The sequence below is a fragment of the Dipodomys merriami genome, unplaced genomic scaffold (assembly GCF_024711535.1).
Source record: "Dipodomys merriami isolate MVZ:Mamm:240054 unplaced genomic scaffold, mDipMer1.0.p SCAF_16, whole genome shotgun sequence".
Taxonomy (NCBI): Eukaryota; Metazoa; Chordata; class Mammalia; order Rodentia; family Heteromyidae; genus Dipodomys; species Dipodomys merriami.
Window position 1 is genome coordinate 8,403,674 of NW_027202937.1, and position 17,746 is coordinate 8,421,419.

Below are 17,746 nucleotides of genomic sequence, written 5' to 3' on the forward strand. Positions count from 1 at the left end.
AGTTCAAGCCCCACGACTGACAAAAAAAAAAAAAAAAAAAGAATTCTACCATTTTACAAATCAGGAAACTGAAGCGCAGACAAGTAATATAACTTGAGCAGGGTCCAGTTATTTTGTCTAGTATGGAGACAGAGTGAGATTTCTTTTCTGGGAGTGGGGAGGTGGGGGGGGGGCACTAGGTTTGGGACTCAGGATCTTAAATGTAATAAGTAGGAGCTCTACTATTTTTTTTTTTTTTTTTTGGTCTGGTCGTGGGGCCTGAACTCTGGGCCTGGGCGCTGTCCCTCAGCTCTTCAGCTCAAGGCTAGCGCTCTACTACTTGAGACACAGCGCCACTTCTGGCTTTTTTCTTTTTGCTTATGTGGTGCTGAGGAATCGAACCCAGGGCCTCAGGCATGCAAGGCAAGCGCTCTACCACTGAGCCACCTTCCCAGCCCGGAGCTCTACTCTTTGAACCATCCCCACTGCCCTTTTTGGCTTGAGTAATATTTTAGATAAGATCTTGAGATTTTGCCAGATTTAGACCTTGATCCTCCTATCTTCACTCCTAAATAGCTGGAATTGCAGGTATGTCCTATCCCAGCTGGCTTGTTTTTGAGACAGAGTCTCTTGATTTTGCCCTGGCTGGTCTCAAATCACTACCTTGTTGTCCTTGCCTCCCAGTCCCTTTCTATGACACTAAGCCCAAAGCTTGACAGACTGGTCTCTTCCTGCATCTTTCTGATTGCTGCTCATTTACCAGCCCCCAACCCCCAAAAGGCCCCTAGGAAAATCAGTAGCTCTCAAAAGGACCGATCCATTTTTTTTTTTTTCCAGACCTACTATTCTTGGTGCTGAAGACTGAACCCAAGGCGTTGTACCTACTAAACATGTGCTCTACCACTGAGCCCTTAATTAAATCTTTGATTGCAAACCAGCCTCCTACAAGAAGTTTCTTCATGTGTAGTGCTAGCAATGTGGCAAATTGTGCAGTGGTGAGCTCTCTGCCACTGGAAGAAACTAAGCTGGGTTGTACAAATTCTTCTGTCAGAGCTTATCAGACAGGTTTCTAAGTGGGCAGGGAGGGCTGAGAGTCCATCTAACTTGAGATTCTGAGTTTGTCACTGGCACCTAAAAAGATATCTGGGAAGTCATCACAGTGTGCCTCACTCTCCAGGTTGTAAGTAGAACAACTGAGGAGCAGACAGGTTACATCACATCCAGCAATTCGGGGGACAGAGAAAAACTAGGGACACTCTATTTCTCTCATTTCTCAGTTCACAGATTATTCCACACCTGTCTTGGAGGTGGACAAGACTCGCCAGGACCATTTTACAGATGCAGAAACTGAGGCATAAGAAAGTATTTTGTCTGAGGTTGAACAGCCAGGCAGTGGTTTCTGACCCCCAAATCCCATCTCTCTGAATTTTTTCCCCTCAGACATTGGACTGGTCCCAACGATGGAGAAGCTGAGTGAGCCTGGGTTGCCATGGTAACACTCTTCTCTTGGAACACATCTGCATCTGATATGGAAGTACCCACCAGAGCATGGAGCATCTCCGCTCTCACCCCGTTGAGCGGCAGGTGCTCCTGGGAGGCAGAAGTCCCAGCAGCCTTATTTAGGTTGGGCTCTTTATGTACCCAGGCAGGTAGAAACAGTGCTTTACCTCCAGGGAAGGCGGTGGCCAGCTCCCAGGCAGGTTGTGCAGCAATGGGGCATTTCCATGTGAAAGGACTGATCACCGGCAGGACCGGCTGGGATAGGGATCAGCTAGGATGAGGACACACTGCTTCTGAAATTCTTCATGGGTCTCCCACCTCACAGAGGTCAATGACCTTTCTCAGGCATGCCAGGCCCAGGGCAGATTCAACTAGTTCTGAACTCTGGGACTCCTGGCTATAGGTGTCCCTGGAATGACTGGAGTTAATTTGATCTTGTCACACAAAGCATACATACTCATTATGGAATGGGTTTTTTTTGTTTTGTTTTGTTTTGTTTTTAATGGGGACACACATCCTTGGGAGGCTGAGGCAGGAGGATTATGAGTTCAAGGCCAGCTTGGAATACAGAGAGACCCTAGCTCAGAAAAGCCAAGGACTGGCCGTGTAGTTTAGTGGTAGAATATTTGCCTAAAATATGCAGAAAAAGAAACAGGGAGAGAGAAAGAGAGAGGGAGAGAGAGAGAGAGAAAGAGAGAGGAAGAAGATATGAAGGGAGGGAGAAGGGGAAGAGGGGAGAAAAATTCAGTTACACAGAAAAAAAAAAAAAGACTTCTTGGGGGCTGGGAAGGTGGCTCAGTGGTAGAGCGCTTGCCTTGCATGCATAAGGCCCTGGGTTTGATTCCTCAGCACCACATAAGCAAAAAGAAAAAAGCCGGAAGTGGCTCTGTGGCTCAAGTGGTAGAGCGTTAGCCTTGAGCTGAAGAGCTGAGGGACAGCGCCCAGGCCCAGAGTTCAGGCCCCACGACTGGACCCCCCCAAAAAAAAAAAAAAAGACTTCTTCCATCCAGTACCATTAACTCTGTCTTTTTAGACTCCATATTTCATTTTTATTCTTTTTTGTAGGGAAACATGGTATATACATTATTTTTAACTTGCATTTAAACTTTTTTGGTGCCAGTACTGGGGCTTGAACTCAGGGCCTTGAGCTCTTTCTTGGCTTTTTCCCATCAAGACTAAATTCTACCATTTGAGCCACACTTCCATTTCTAGCATTTGGCTGATTAATTGGAGATAAGAGTCTCTCAGATTTGTCCACCAAGCTGGTTTTAAACCTCAATTCTCAGATGTCGATGTCAACCTCCTGAGTAGCTAAGATTATAGGTGTGAGCCACCGGTGCCCAGCTATAACTTTTTTTTTTGGTGTTGTTGTCTGTCATGGGGTCTGAACTCTGGGCCTGGGCGCTGTCTCTCAGCTCTTCAGCTCAAGGCTAGCACTCTACCACTTGAGCCACAGTGCCACTTCTGGCTTATTCTGCTTATGTGGTACTGAGGAATTGAACCCAGGACCTCATGCATGCAAGGCAAGCGCTCTACCACTGAGCCACCTTCCCAGCCTGCCCCAGTTATTTTTCTTAGAATAAATTCTTTTTTTTTTTTTTTTTTGGTCAGTCGTGGGGCTTGAACTCTGGGCCTGTGCGCTGTCCCTCAGCTCTTCAGCTCAAGGCGAGCGCTCTACCACTTGAGCTACAGCGCCACTTCCGGTTTTCTGGTGGTTTATTGGAGATAGGAGTCTCACGGTCTCTCCTGCCCGGGCTGGCTTTGAACCATGATCCTCAGATCTTAGCCTCCTGAGTAGCTAGGATTACAGGCGTGAGCCACCAGCGCCCGGCTTAGAATAAATTCTTAACAGTGAGAATGGTAGATCAAGGATACACCTATTTCAAACCTGTAAATGCTTAGTTTTAATTGTGGATTCATCATGTTTTTCATTTTCCAGTCAGCTCTCAGCTATTCTGAGGAGAGAGATAACGTCGGCACAATGGAAATAGTATTGCTTTTCCCAAGGGCTCGTGCCTGGAAATGCTGCAATCTGGAAACCAACAATCGTGTCGCTAGGGAGGGAGGGCCAGGACAGCTGGTTTCTCCCAGTTACTGTTTTCCAGCACCTTCTCCTATTCCAAGGCCTTCTTCCAGCCACAAGCCACAAAGGTCTGAGACACAAAGCAAAGCAGGATTTAAAGGTAGAATTAAAGGCCCAGCCAAGCACCAGTGGCTCCCACTTGTAATCCAACTACTCAGGAGGCTGAAATCTGAGGATCACAATTTGAACCAGCCCAGACAGAAAAGTCCACGTGACTCTTCTCTTCAGTGAGCCAGCAAAAGGCCAAAACTAGAGATGTGACTCAAGTGGTAGAACACCAGCTTTGAGTGAAAAAAAAAGCTCAGGGAAAGCACGTAGGCCATGAGTTCAAGTCCTAGTACCAGCACAAAAAATAAAACAGTCTTCCTTACAACACAATAAAATAGGTATTGCTACCTCTATGTTGTAGATGATAAAGTTAAGGTTGAATAAAGGTATTTAACTGGCGAGGTGACTGAAGTAGTATGTGTGAAGTTGGGATTTGGAGCAAATCTGCCTGGCGCTAACGCCCGAGTTCCTTCTAGGAAATGGAAGTGGCCACTGGAAAGAATGAAATCTCCTAGGCAGCTAAAATTTGGGCATCACTTTCAAATGTCCTTCAGAACCTCCCAGCCCCCGCTTCTTCGTCCCTTAGTTGACCAATGAAGTTGTTCACACCCTAGACTCATCACGTCTGGTGAGCTGACCACTCTAAACCATGTGGGTAATTCTGTGTCCTGTCCATCGCTCTGGGATGATCTTCAAGTAGGCTCTCCATCTGGCTCAGGTGTATATTTTCCTTTGTTTATACATTGGGCAGATATTGAATACCCCCAGGGTTCAGTGAAGACTTGGTGGGCACAGGGTGAATGGCCCTGGAGGGTGCCCACACTTCAGGGTGTTTCTTTTCTTTTCTTTTTGCCGGTCATTCAGCCTGAACTCTGGGTCTGGACGCTGTCCCTCAGCTCTTCAGCTCAAGGCTAGTGCTCTACCACTTGAGCCACAGCGCCACTTCCAGCTTTTCTGCTTATGTGGTGCTGAGGAATTGAACCTAGGACCTCATGCATGCAAGATAAGCACTCTACCACTGAGCCACCTTCCCAGCCCACTTCAGGGAGTTTCTGACAGGACTTTGTCCATGGACAAACTACAGGTCATGAGATGGGAGGAGGAAGACCACAAGCCCTAGGCCTTACCCACAGACCAGCCTCTTCTCTGAGCAGAAGTGGATGTAGCTAGTGGAGGTGGGGGAGGGGGTGAGGAGATTGTCTAAAAATTGTTGCCACCAGGCACCAGTGGCTCAGACCTGTAATCTTAGTAACCCAGTAGTCTGAGATCTGAGGATCGCAGTTTGAAGCCAGTGTGAGCAGAAAAATCCATGAGACTCTTTTTTGTTGTTGTTGGCTGTGGGGCTTGAACTCTGGGTTTGGGCACTGTCCCTGCGCTCTTCAGCTCAAGGCAAGCCCTCTTCCGCTTGAGCTACAATGCCACTTCCGGCTTTCTAGGTTTTATTGGAAATAAGAGTCCCACAGACTTTCCTGCCCTGGCTGGCTTTGAACCTTGATCCTCAGATCTCAGCATTCTGAATAGCTAGGATTATAGGTATGATCCACCAGCGCCCGACTTCCATGAGACTCTTATCTCCAATAAACTACCCCCGAAAAAGCTAAAAGTGGTATGGTGTTGTGGCTCAAATGGTAGAGCTAGCTTTGAGCACAAAGAGGCTCAGGGTCAGTGCCCAGTCCCAGGACTGGCCAAAAAAAAGAAAAAAGAAAAAAAAATCATTGAAGGAGAAAAGCAGGATGAATTCAACATATGTTATTTGGTTCCATGTCTAGTTTTTGCCCCTTTCAAGCATGGTCTCTGCCCTGTTCATTCCTAGCATTCAATATAGTGCCCGGATCACAGGTAGACACTTAATATACATAAATTCATGCATAAATAACACATAAATAAATGAACTCCAGAAGTCCAAGAGGGACACTAAGGCCCAGGAAGGGACAGAGCTCTGTAAGATGACACAAAGGGGTTAAAACTGAGGGCATCCCTTCCCCACCCCCACCCAGCCTCGCGCAGAAGTGAGAAATCCTAGAAAGATGGACACTTGGCTGACAACCCAGGCTGCTGGGGATCCTGCTCCCAGAGTGCCTAAATTAGGTCTGCAGTGCAGGATAGATCTGCAGTGGAGGATGGGGCTTGCGAGGCCCCAGTCTCAGTGGACTGTAACCTAGCAACAACCTCTAGCTTAACCAATCACTGGAGGCACCTGCCTGCCGCCTTCCCCTGCAAGGCAGGCAGCCCCTGCAGAGTGCACCAGGAAGCCCCGGCCCAGCAGCTCTGGGGAGGCTCTGGTGAGCAGAGCATTCCCAGGAAAACTCGGGCAATTCTCAGGATCTATGCAAGCATGGAGAGTCTGGGAGTCTGCTGCTCCTGCCTGGTCCCCAACTGCAGGCCAGAATCTCAGCCTACAATTATTATTATTACTAGTGTTGTTGTTGTTGTTAATTATCTTAACAGTAGTGGTTTGCCCAGCCTTTCCAACTGTCACCTGTTTATCGTCACAGTGACAGCTAACCCTTGAGGGACAGAGATCCTGGCTTACACATCAACTGATTTCTGCACCCCACATGGAAGGGACATTGATAAAAAGGCTGAAAGCTAGTGTCACCACTGAGGGTCAACAGAGAGCCTCTGGGCTCTCTGAGCTTTTAGTCAGAGTGACATTATTCAAAAGAAATCTAAAATGGAAAACTAATATCTAAATAACAGAACACATGGCAATTCGGAGTCAAAGCCAAGTAGGTCCTAGGCCCCTGTACCATTGCCCCATGCCACCTTTGGAAGGAAGGAAGCCCTCAGGCCATACCCTGAGACTCTGCTCACTCTAACTGTAAAGACCAAAAACCCTGGTCCAGTCACACACCTGTAAATAATCCTAGCTACTCAGGAGGCTGAGATTGAGATTGGAAACCAGCCCAAGTAGATAAATCCAAGAGCCTTTTATCGCGAAGTAATCAGCAAAAGCCAGAAGTGGTGTTAAAAAAAAAAAAGGCAAGTAAGAGCATGAGGTCCTGAGTTCAAGCCATAGCAGGGGCGTGCACACACCCACACAAACAAAGAAAAATAAAGGTGGGGGCTGGGAAGGTGGCTCAGTGGTAGAGTTCTTGCCTTGGTAGAGTTCATGAGGCCCTGGGTTCAATTCCTCAGCACCACATAAGCAGAAAAAGCCAGAAGTGGTACTGTGGCTCAAGTGGTAGAGCACTAGCCTTGAGCTGAAGAGCTGAGGGACAGCGCCCAGACCCATGATGGACAAAAAAGAAAAAGAAAAAAAGAAAGATGGACCTGCCAAATGAAGGCCATTAGATGCGCAGAACTGGTGCTCAGAGGGGCTCTTTTTTTTTTTTTTTTTGGTCCGGTTGTGGGGCCTGAACTCTGGGCCTGGGTGCTGTCCCTCAGCTCTTCAGCTCAAGGCTAGCGCTCTACCACTTGAGCCACAGCGCCACTTCCGGCTTTTTGCTTATGTGGTGCTGAGGAATCGAACCCAGAGCCTCATGCATGCAAGGCAAGCACTCTACCACTGGGCCACCTTCCCAGCCCCAGAGGGGCTCTTTTAATGCCTGTTGATGCTAAGATAGGCTGCTATGTGCTCCCCCGCCCCCCGCCCCCAGTCACCTGCTTTCCAGTGGGGTGTTTGTGCTGCGTACATAACATTCAGAGCTTTTCCAGACCTTTCGGTCCACCACCCCCTAACATGAAAACATAAAGGACTGTTTAAGGAAAACATTGAAAAGATTTAAATATGTATAATACAGGCTCCATTTGTGAGCTAACATGGTCATACATGTACAACCACCACACCACACAGTGACTTCATTTCTGTCCCTCCTGTATTTGGGGGATCATGGGGCTTGAACTCTGGGCCTGGGTGCTGTCCCTGAGCTCTTCAGTTCAATGCGTGTTCTACCACCCGAGCCACAGTACCACTTCCGGTTTTCTGGAGGTGAATTGGAGATAAGAGTCTCATGGACTTTCCTGCCCAAGCTGGCTTTGAACTGTAATGCTCAGATTTCAGCCACTTGAGTAGCTAGGATGACAGGCATGAGCCACCAGTGCCTAGCTCCCATTTTTATATATATATTTAAAAGTCCTTTGTATTTTCAAGCCATCTGAGCTCACTGTCGGCCGAGGTTCTGGTGATTGCTCTGCCTTCGGAGTTTGATGAGAGAGCCACAAAATGCACTGCCTGCTACACCAATTCCAGGGCCATGATGTGTGTGGAGGCAGATCCTCGAAAGTCAGACAGACCCCCGTTGGGCTCTGTTGTATATATCTGGGGAAATGTTTAATCTCTCTAAATCCTTGTTTTCTCATTTGCAAAATTATCACAATTATAGTACCTGCTTAATGAGGTTAGGAGGGAATTAAAGAAATAGAACAGCATTTAGTGGAGTCAGCCTCCTCCTCCCCCCCAGCCTCAGTTCTCTGGGGCTGTGACCTTGAACATTTCTGAGGCATGTTCAAAGAGGGGGCCATGGGAGGGAGAGGCCCACATCTCCTCCACTGTCCCGTAGCCAAGCTGGGAGGCCACTGTGCCAAGTGGATTCTGGGAACAGAAGGGATGGAAGGACAGACGGTGTGGATGCTAGGGTCAGCCTAGCTTTCGTTTGATTCCCCTGAACTCCCCACTAGATTCACCTGAAGACGGGTGGGATGAAGGGACAGGGCATGTCAAGCAAAGTGACTGTGGGAAATAGGGTGTTTGTGCTCAGAAGCCCGTGCGTGGGCTTCCCCGCCAGGATGCTTTCCCGAGTGGATTCTAGCTGTTGCAGCTGAGTTTCTCTAGAGGAGGGAACCCCAAGGATTAAGTGTGTGGTGACATCTAGGGTAGGCCTTGGGGATGGAGGAGAAAGAGGGGACGGCGCCCCTGGGAGAGGGAAGACTCAGCAAGGGCATGGAAAAGAACAAGGAAAACAACCCATTGTGCTGGGAATGTGGCATCGTGGTAGAGTACTTGCCTAGCATTCATGAAAGCCTTGAGTTCGATTCCTCAGTACCCACATACACAGAGAAAGCTGGAAGTGGTGCTGTAGCTCAAGTGGTAGAGGTCTAGTCTTGAGCAAAAGAAACTCAGGGACAGTACCCAGGCCCTGAGTTCAAGCCCTAGGACTGGCACTATAAATAACCAGCCCCAGAGCCTCTGGTTTCTTGGAAAAGTGGGCTGGACACAGGAATAGGCTAAAGGAAAGAGGGGCCCAGCCCCTCTTGCAGGCCCCCCCTTCCCCAGTGTCGGTACTAGGGCTTGAACTCAGGGTTTCAGTGTTGTCTGGTGCTGTCCCTTAGCTTTGTTGCTCAGGACTCTACCATTTGAGCCACAGCTCTACTTCTGGCTTTTTGGTGGTTAATTGGAGATAAATCTCACGGATTTTCCTCCCTAGGCTGGCTTCAAACCGCCCTCCTCTGATCTCAGCCTCCTGAGTTACTAGGATCGCAGGCGTGAGAGAGCCACTGGCAGCCTGGCTAGGAACAGGGCTTTCCCTGTGTCCAGAGTCTGGAGACGTTGGGTTTGCAGGTCACCCCAGCCCCTGTGCTCCTCCATACAGACACACAGCGGCCCTCCAGGGCTTCTTCCCCGTCCTAGGCGCGACTCTCCCATCGGAAACACCTCTGCAGAGCCGAAAGCTGCCTGTGCAAAGCCTGATATCAGCTGACCCGCACTACTCGCCGCGTGGAGTTGTTTGGCGTCTGCACGGTGTGGCTTTCTCATCTCAGCCAGAAGCTGAGGATCCTGCCTGACCTGTCTCTACCTGTCTGTCTTCCACTCCCCTGCCAGCTCAGCTGCCACTTCAGGAGGCCTTCCATGATGGAGGGGTTGGCTCCACTCATGCTTCTTAATGTCCTTACACCAGATTGGAGTTTTCTGGCATTAGAACGATGTGGTGGCTGCTTCTGAGTTTCAGTAGACTGTTAAGTTCCTTGGAGCCAAAGTAGAATTGAATCTGTCTAGGTATCTTTGTACCTCTGCAGGGATGGAGGGAGGGAAGTGGGGAGGGAGGGAGGGAGGAGGAAAGAAGAGAAGGAAGAAGGGAAGGAGAGGAAGGAAAAAGGGGAGGGAGGGAAGAAGACAAGGAGAGAGGGAGGGAAGGGGGACTTGCCATGGACTCTGTAGACAAAGGTGCCAAGTAGTACTTTAAGTGAGGGTGGAGTTTCAAGTCTAGCAAATACCCATTCTAAGCGAAGAAAAAGGTTTATTTTATGCCAACTATAGCTTTGTAACACAAGTTTCCAACTTCACTCCAAACAAGATTGGAGGTTACCCTGGAGACCACCTCCCCTCAGGGGAAATGGATGAACCAATGAATGTTGACTGCATCTCTGATGAAAACCAGGCCCTGTGTAGGGTGCGTTTACAAATGCCAGTAGCTCACGCCTGTAATCCTAGCTACTCCTGTAATCCTAGCTACTCAGGAGACTGAGATCTGAGGATCGTAGTTCCAAGCCAGTCTGGACAATAAAGTCCATAAGATTCTTATTTCCAATTGACCACCAGAAAACCAGAAGCGGTGCTGTGGCTCAAGTTGGTAGAGCGCTCGCCTTGAGCGAAAAGAGATCAGAGACAGCATCTAAGCCCTGAGTTCAAGTCCCAATACTCAGTCCCAAGTAGGCCAGATGCAGGAGACTCAAACCTTTGCTTACAATCAGGACATAGGAATGAAAGAAGAACAACCCAATATAAATTTGTATCTGTTAGGAGGCCAGACAACTTCCAAGTTAGGTAGTGCCAAGAGCTGACTTGGACTCAGCGGAGAAATGAGAACTCAGATGGCCTACTAGGTGTCATGTTGGTCTCCCCACGTGGGAGAACAACTTAGCTTGGTGTTGCAGAGTACACAGTACCCACGCTGGAAGGATACCCCTTGACACTAACAAGGATGCTCACTGCCACCAAGATCAGGTGTGCCCATGCACAGGGTGATCTAAACTATGGTGCTGAGAATGAGACAGCCCAGAGACCTAACGCTCGTGGTATTTCACACGAGTCACTTTTCCTTCTGCATAAAATACTATCCTCACCATATCCTCACTCCACACACTCACCTCTTCACGTCTGTGCTTAGAGCAACATCCAACGCCAGCCCTCCATCCTCCAGCTTTGCTAGGAGCAGGGGGTACAAATGCTCGGGCACAAGTGCTGTTTGCATGACCTTAGGCAACTAGTGCTAAGTGTGCTGTGACTCAGTTTCCTCCTCTGTAAAATGGGGATAATAACAGTTTTCCCCTATGAGGGCTGCTGTGAAGACCGAATGAGTTAATAGATGCCAAAGACTTAGAAGAGGGCCTGCTTGGAGGGAAGAGCGGTTAATAGGAAATGACACGGCGGTTAAATGACTGGCCTGCAGCAGGTCCCGCAGCTCACCCTTCCCTGAACTTCTGCCATAATTACAAGCCATGCAAAATCTGGTCCTTGAATCACACAGTGGGGTTCACGTCACCTCCCCTGTGCTCTGTGTCCAGAACAGCCTGGCCAAGTAGGTTTGTGAACAAATGGAATGAATTGGATTAATTCTAACAAATCAGCACCAGAGAGCAAAGACACTGTGGACTCATTCCCAGTCTGATCAAATTCACTCTCTCTCTCTCTCTCTCTCTCTCTGCCAGTCATGGGGCTTGAACTCAGGGCCTGGGCACTGTCCCTCAACTTCTTTTGCTCAGGCTAGCACTCTACCACTTGAACCACAGCACCATTTTTGGCTTTTTCTGTTTACATGGTGCTGTGGAATCAAACCCAGGGCCTCATGCATGCGAGGCAAGCACTCTACCACTGAGCCACCTTCCCAGCCCTCCTAACTACTTTTCTAAAGCAGTCCCTACGTGATCCCCTGTCCCTGTCCTGACATATTCATAGAGGTTTTTGTTTTCACATCGCATTGAAGCAATGTTTATTAGCTGTCGCTTTGTTCTGGAACTTCTCCTTGTGAATCAGAGGTCTGCACAGGAGCTCAGAAAGTGAGAAAATGCCTTTGCTCTGGGGACTGTGGGGACAGTGGCCCCTCCCCCAGCTCAGCAATGTGGCCCCAGCTTTCTCTCAGGCCCCTGGGCCAGCAGAGCAGAAAGCAGAAGAGTTCCATATTCTGCCTGGCTTTTTTATTTTTATTTTTGCCAGTTCTGAGGCTTGAACTCAGGGCCTGGGCACTGTCCCTGAGTCTCTTTGCATTCAAGGCTAGCACTCTACCACTTGAGCCACAGCACCATTTCCAGTTTTCCGGTGGTTCTTTGGAGATAAATAAGAGTCTCACAGACAGCTTTGAACTGCAATCCTCAGATCTCAGCCTCCCGAGTAGCTAGGATTACAGGCGTGAGCCACTGGTGTCAATGGCTGCCTGGATTTTTGTTCCCAGCGTCTTGCTCCCCATCCACCCCCTCTAATTTCAGGGCTTCCCTCTTTCTTGCAACTACCCTCACCAAACTGATACTGATTGGAAATGTTGCCTCTCCTAGGAGTATGCTGCATTTTAAAAGGGGCCAGAGCAACCCTTCACCTCTTAAGGCTGAGTCCTGGCATAACTTCACACACCGGGATGTTCAGGAGTCTGCCTCTCCCCTCTCAGCCCCGGCGAGCCACGGACCTTAAGCGAGAGGGAGAGCGGTCCACGCTCCCCCGTGGCTCTGAGGCTGCAACCCTGGCAGAGGTCCAGCCCACCCACCCCTTCCCTTCCTGCCTCCCAGGCCTGGCGTGGTCCCCAGAAGCACCCCCAAAGCCCCCACAGGCTCCTGCACTGGGGGAAATCTCTCCAGGGAGCCCAGGACAGAGGCCAGGCCTTACCCATTTCTATCCCGCAGATGACCAGCGCTGCGATCACCGCTCCCGCGGAAGTCCCTGCGAAGCGATAGGTGGTGTCCAGCATGCGGGGGGCCAGGTCTCGCAAGGCGTCCACGGCCCCGGCCTGGTAGTAGGAGAGGAATCCACTGCCCGAGAACGAGATGGAATGAGGGCAGTCCGGATCGCCTTTGAACACCTGCTCATCCATCTTCTTGGCGTCTGCTGTCCCTCAAGGCGGAGGAGCCTCCCTTCCCCACTGGGCTGCCTTAGCTTGGCCTGATGCTCTCCCTGGAGATTCCTTCCCAGCTTCCCTGCCAGCCTGGAGCCTGGAATAGGACCGGGTTTACCAGCTTGGCAGGGCACCCATGCGCTGCTCAGTCAGCCGCCGCCTGGGCCTGTTTAGTTGTGCCAGGAAGCAGATCCAAAAGATAGGAACGGTGCCCAGGGCCCACAACAAGGTCCAAAAGTCTCCCCAAGCTGTGTGAGCAGGGTCCCGAACCTGCCCTCACTTCATTGCTTGAGGAGATCCATCGTAGGTTCCACAGCCTCGGCCCAGCTCCGCCGCACCTCGCACAGGGCTGTGCACGTCCCCAGGCAACACCTGTGCCCTGGCTCTCCCCGGGCCTCCCTCCCTGCCGGGCTGCTGCGGGGAGAGTGACAAGCCTCCTCCTCTGGGATGTCCTGTCCCCTCCTCCCAGGGGCTGGGCCGCCTTGTGGCTTCAGCCTCAATGGAGACACCCACCCCTCCCCGGCTTCTCCAGGCTGTGTGGATAAGAGATGGGTTAGGAGATTCTTTCATTTATTTATTTTTCTCACATAAGCACCTCTCTGTTTACTGACTTATTTATCTCTCTTGCTTGGACTGGCTATGGACAAAATTGGAAAGGAAGAGAAGTTGGCCTCCAGAAGTCTGACCTTCTACATCTTTCCAGGCCTCATGGTCTCTTCTCTCTCTTCCTTTCCTAATTGATTAATTCATTCATTTTGTGAGGGGTGGGGGAAGTGTTTCTTTCTTTCTTTCTTTTTTTGGTCAGTCATGGGCTTAAGCTCTGGGCCTAGGCACTGTCCCTCAGCTGCTCAGTTCAAGGCAAATGCTCTACCACCTGAGCCACAGCACCACTTTCGGTTTTTTGGAAGTTAATTGGAGATGAGTCTCACGGACTTTCCTGCCCAGGCTGGCTTTGAACTGTGATCCTCAGATCTCAGCCTCCTGAGTAGCTAGGATTACAGGTGTGAGCCACCAGGACCTAGGAGCTGTTTCTTTTTGATACAGTGTCAAACTATGCCAGCCCAACTGGGTTTCAAACGGAATGTGCAGCCAGGCATCGGTGGCTCATGCCTGTAATCCTAGCTACTCAGGAGGCTGAGATCTGAGGTTCAAGGTTCAAAGCCAGCCTAAGCAGTGAAAAAGTCTGTGAGACTCTTATCCCTAATTAGCCAGTGAAAAAGCTGGAAGGAGAGCCGTGGCTCAAGTCCTAGAGTGGTAGCCTTGAGCATAAAAGCTCAGGGATAGGGCCCAGGCCCTGAGTTCAAACCCCAGAACCAGCACACACACATGTGCGCGCGCGCGCGCGCACACACACACACACACACACACACACATCTGGATATGTAGCCTACGCTGGCTTTGAACTTGTGCTCATCTAGCCTCGGTGTGGGGCTGACAGTGTGCACCAGCCACGCCTGGCCTTCTCACTTCTTTTGACTCTGGGTCAGCAAGTGCCAAAGCCTCATGCTGCTGGCTTCCTAAGTGTCCCAGAAAAAACAATCAGCATGAACTCTAAATCATCCAAGGTGCTGGGTACCTGCTTCCCACTGTGCCGTGAATATTGAACTCCACCACTGGGGCTTGGGAGGTGAGGGTGGGGGCACATGGAGGGGGGCAGGGAAGCTGGCGGGGAGGGGAGGGGGTGGGGAGCCTGGCGGTGGCACCTCCCCGGTGGTAGAGGATGTTCCTCACAAAGACAGGGTGCAGTCCTATCCCCCACCCTACACAAGGGCAAGACCAGAATTAGAATCAAGAGAAGCATCGCCGCCCCTCCCCCAATGTCTAATCCAGCCCTAGACTCTATGGGAGGTGACAGCGAGGACTCCCCTGGGAGCCCTGGCTCCCAGCAGCTCTGATGGCTTCACTGCTACCCGCAGACAAGGAGCAGGGCGGGCTCCGCCTTGGACAGACACCTTGAGACTTTTCATTATTGGGGAAGAGAGCTTTAGATTCGATGTGTATGTGTGTGGTGTGGGTGCGTGTGAGCGCGCACCGCTGTGGTGGAGGCTGGGGTGGGGCAGGACAGAGCTGGCAGCTTTCAGCACAGCTTTGGGACACCAGATCAGTGGCACTGAGGATGTGAGCCAGCCACCATGGAAGCCAGGAGAAGTTCCGCCTCCTACGGGCTTCCTGGGGACCAGAAAGGCGAAGGTAAACGAACCAGAGTAACACGCCAGGCAATCTGTCATTAAATGTGAGTTGTGCAAGGCTAGAGGCTGCCAGGAGAGTTAGGGGTGAGGGCGATGGGTGTGGGCTGGAACTTGGAGGTGCTGTGTGGAGCTAAGCACTGAAGGACTGAAGGGGGAGGAAGAGTTGGCGTACCAGGGGAGCGCCTTCCAACAGAGCAAAGGGCCAATGGGCTCCGATGTTCAGGGCTTTGCCCCAGACCGTCATGAGGCTGACTCTTAGAAGTAGAGTTGTGGCTCAAGTGGTGGAGCCCTAGACTTGAGTGGAAAAAGCTAAGCAAGAGAATGAGGGCCTGAGTTCAAGCCCTAGGATGGGCACAGAAGAAAAGAAAGGGAAAAAAGAGAGAGAGAAGAGGGGGAGAGAGAGAGAGAGAGAGAGAAAGAGAGAGAAACTAGGTGCCTATGGTTCACACCTGTAATCCTAGCTACTCAAGAGACCTAAGGATCACAGTCCAAAGGCATCCCAGGCAGGAAAGTCCATGAGACTCTTCAGTTAACTAGCAGAAAAAGCTAGAAATTGAAGTTTGGCTCAAATGGTAAAGCACCAGCCTTGAGCAGAAAAGCCAAGCAAGAGCATGAGGCCCTGAGTTCAAGCCCCAGTATGAGTAGAAAAAAAAAAGAGAGAGGCTGGCTCACAGTTCTGCTATTTACACAGCGAGTTGTGGGATTCTGAATCTCAGTGTCACTGTTTTCGAAAGAAATACTAATTCCTCGGGCTGGGAAGGTGGCTCATTGATAGAGCGCTTGCCTTGCATGCCTGAGGCCCTGGGTTCAATTCCTCAGCACCACATAAGCAAAAAGAAAATAGCCGGAAGTGGCGCTGTGGCTCAAGTGATAGAGCGCTAGCCTTAAGCTGAAGAGCTGAGGGACAGTGCCCAGGCCCAGAGTTCAGGCCCCACGACCGGGCCCTCCCCCCCCCCCAAAAAAAAGAAATACTAATTCCTTTGTTCACAAAAAGGAGTTGTAAATGGGAAAGATAAAGGCTGTGTGTGTGTGGTGGGTGACGCGTCTACAATGATCACAGAGCAATCGAGCCCAAGTCATCTGGAACAGATGGACCCTGAAGCCAAAGTGAGGAGAAAGGAAAGGTGAAGTGAAGGAGGAACGCCAGCCGGTCTGTGAGCATCGTGTAGCAGTCGCAGGGGAAGTGAGGCTTGGAAGGGGAGGACCAGTGGATGGTAGGTAGGAGTATGGTGGCTGCCAGGCCAGGCAGGTAGCTGGAGGATGCTAGCTAAGGAAGTCCTGGCTACAAGTCTTAGCATACAAACTGGACTGGTTGGATAGGCATGATGGGCAGGTGAGTCACGGCTGATGCCTGGTGTTCAGCCTGCAGGTAGAGAGGGGTGAGGCCACCTCTGGCACACCTGGGGAAACTGGATGGAGCATGAGTGTTTCTTTGCAGAGGTGTACAAGGTCGCAGCCAGATGTTGGCAGGATGGCTCCAGTGCTGCTCTAGAGGTAGGGAAGGTGGGCAAGGAGCCAGCCCATGCCCACATGGGCTGCAAGAGCCGGTGATCCGTGGGGACATCCAAGACCACAGTGTGTCTGCTCCAACAAGCATGCAAATGTACATGTGAGAAGGCCCCAGAAGAGGTGCTGAGGGGGGGAGACTCCCCCCTTGACTCAGAGTGGACCTCAGAGTGGTGCATCTGACCAGCTGGGGGGATCTAGACCTCGGTGTTGAATGATTCAGAATCTCTGCCTCAGTTTCCCATATGCAAGTCCAGCCTGACTACCAGAGTAAATGCATAGTACAGGAGCTCGGGCTGCCCTTGGTGGATGGGCAAGCATGGGGAAGATGTGGGCAGCCCCTGCAGAATTATTCCTAGAGCTCCAGAAGGATTGAGATTCCAGGTTGGCTTTTGTTTGTTTTGGTTGGTCATGGGGCTCGAACTCTGGGCCTGGGGGTTGTCCCTGTGCTCTTCAGCTCAAGGCTAAAGCTCTACCACTTGAGCTACAGCGCCACTTCTGGTTTTCTGGTGGTTCATTGGAGATAAGGGTCTCACAGACTTTCCTGCCCAAGCTGGCTTTGAACTATGATCTTCAGATCTCAGCCTCCTCAGTAGCTAGGATCACAGGCCTGAGCCACCAATGTCCAGCTTCAGGTTGGCTTTTTAGTGATGGTACCTGGCCTGTGCTTACATCCTGGAAATTGCAACCTGGTCATTACTTAATGCAATGGAGTATGAAAGCCACGGCATTCCCTATGACTATTTATGCCCCAAGTGTTTAACCTGAATCTAATTGGGGCCTAACATCTCATTCCTGGGAAACGCAGGGTATGAACAAGCTAAATGATGTCAGGCTAGGAGCTGGGAAGGTGGCTCAGTGGTAGAGTGCTTGCCTCGCATGCATGAGGCCCTGGGTTTGATTCCTCAGCACCATATGAGCAGAAAAATCTGGAAGTGGAGCTGTGGCTCAAGTGGTAGAGCACTAGACTTGAGCTGAAGAGCTGAGGGACAGTGCCAAGGAAGAAAGAAAGAAAGGAAGAAAGAAAAAAAGAAAGAAGGAAAGAAAGAAAGGAAGGAAGGAAGAAAGAAAGAAAGAAAGAAAGAAAGAAAGAGAAAGAAAGAAAGAAGGAAGGAAGGAAGAGAAAAAGAGAGAGAGAGAAAGATCAGGCTGGCAGAAATCACAGCTGGCCACAAGGCGGCCACCCAGTGCCTCCTGCTTCCTTGCCCACCTTCCCATCAAGCAGCTGAGAAGGTAGGAGTTTGGTTTCCCAGCATCCCTTGCAGCGAAGGTGCTCAGCTGAGAAGGTGAAAGTTTGGTTTCCCAGCATCCCTTGTAGCTAAGGCATTCTTAAGACTCACTTCTGAAACAAAAAGAAACCTGCTGGGGGGAGGCTTCTAAGAAAAATTCTCCACCTATTTTTTTTTTGGGGGGGGAGGGTCCAGTCGTGGGCCTGAACTCTGGGCCTGGGCACTGTCCCTCAG

The 17,746-nt window shown here is 50.5% G+C and overlaps 1 protein-coding gene across 1 annotated transcript in view; it reads right to left on the reverse strand.

Moving 5' to 3' along the window:
* Pnpla1 (patatin like phospholipase domain containing 1) overlaps window positions 1–12,567 on the reverse strand; it is a 31,045-nt gene extending 18,478 nt beyond the window's left edge. The window contains exon 1 of the mRNA XM_070023505.1: window positions 12,363–12,567. Within this exon, the coding sequence (XP_069879606.1) occupies window positions 12,363–12,567 (205 nt within the window). The remainder of the gene's footprint in view (window positions 1–12,362) is intronic.
* Window positions 12,568–17,746: the final 5,179 nt, after the last annotated feature.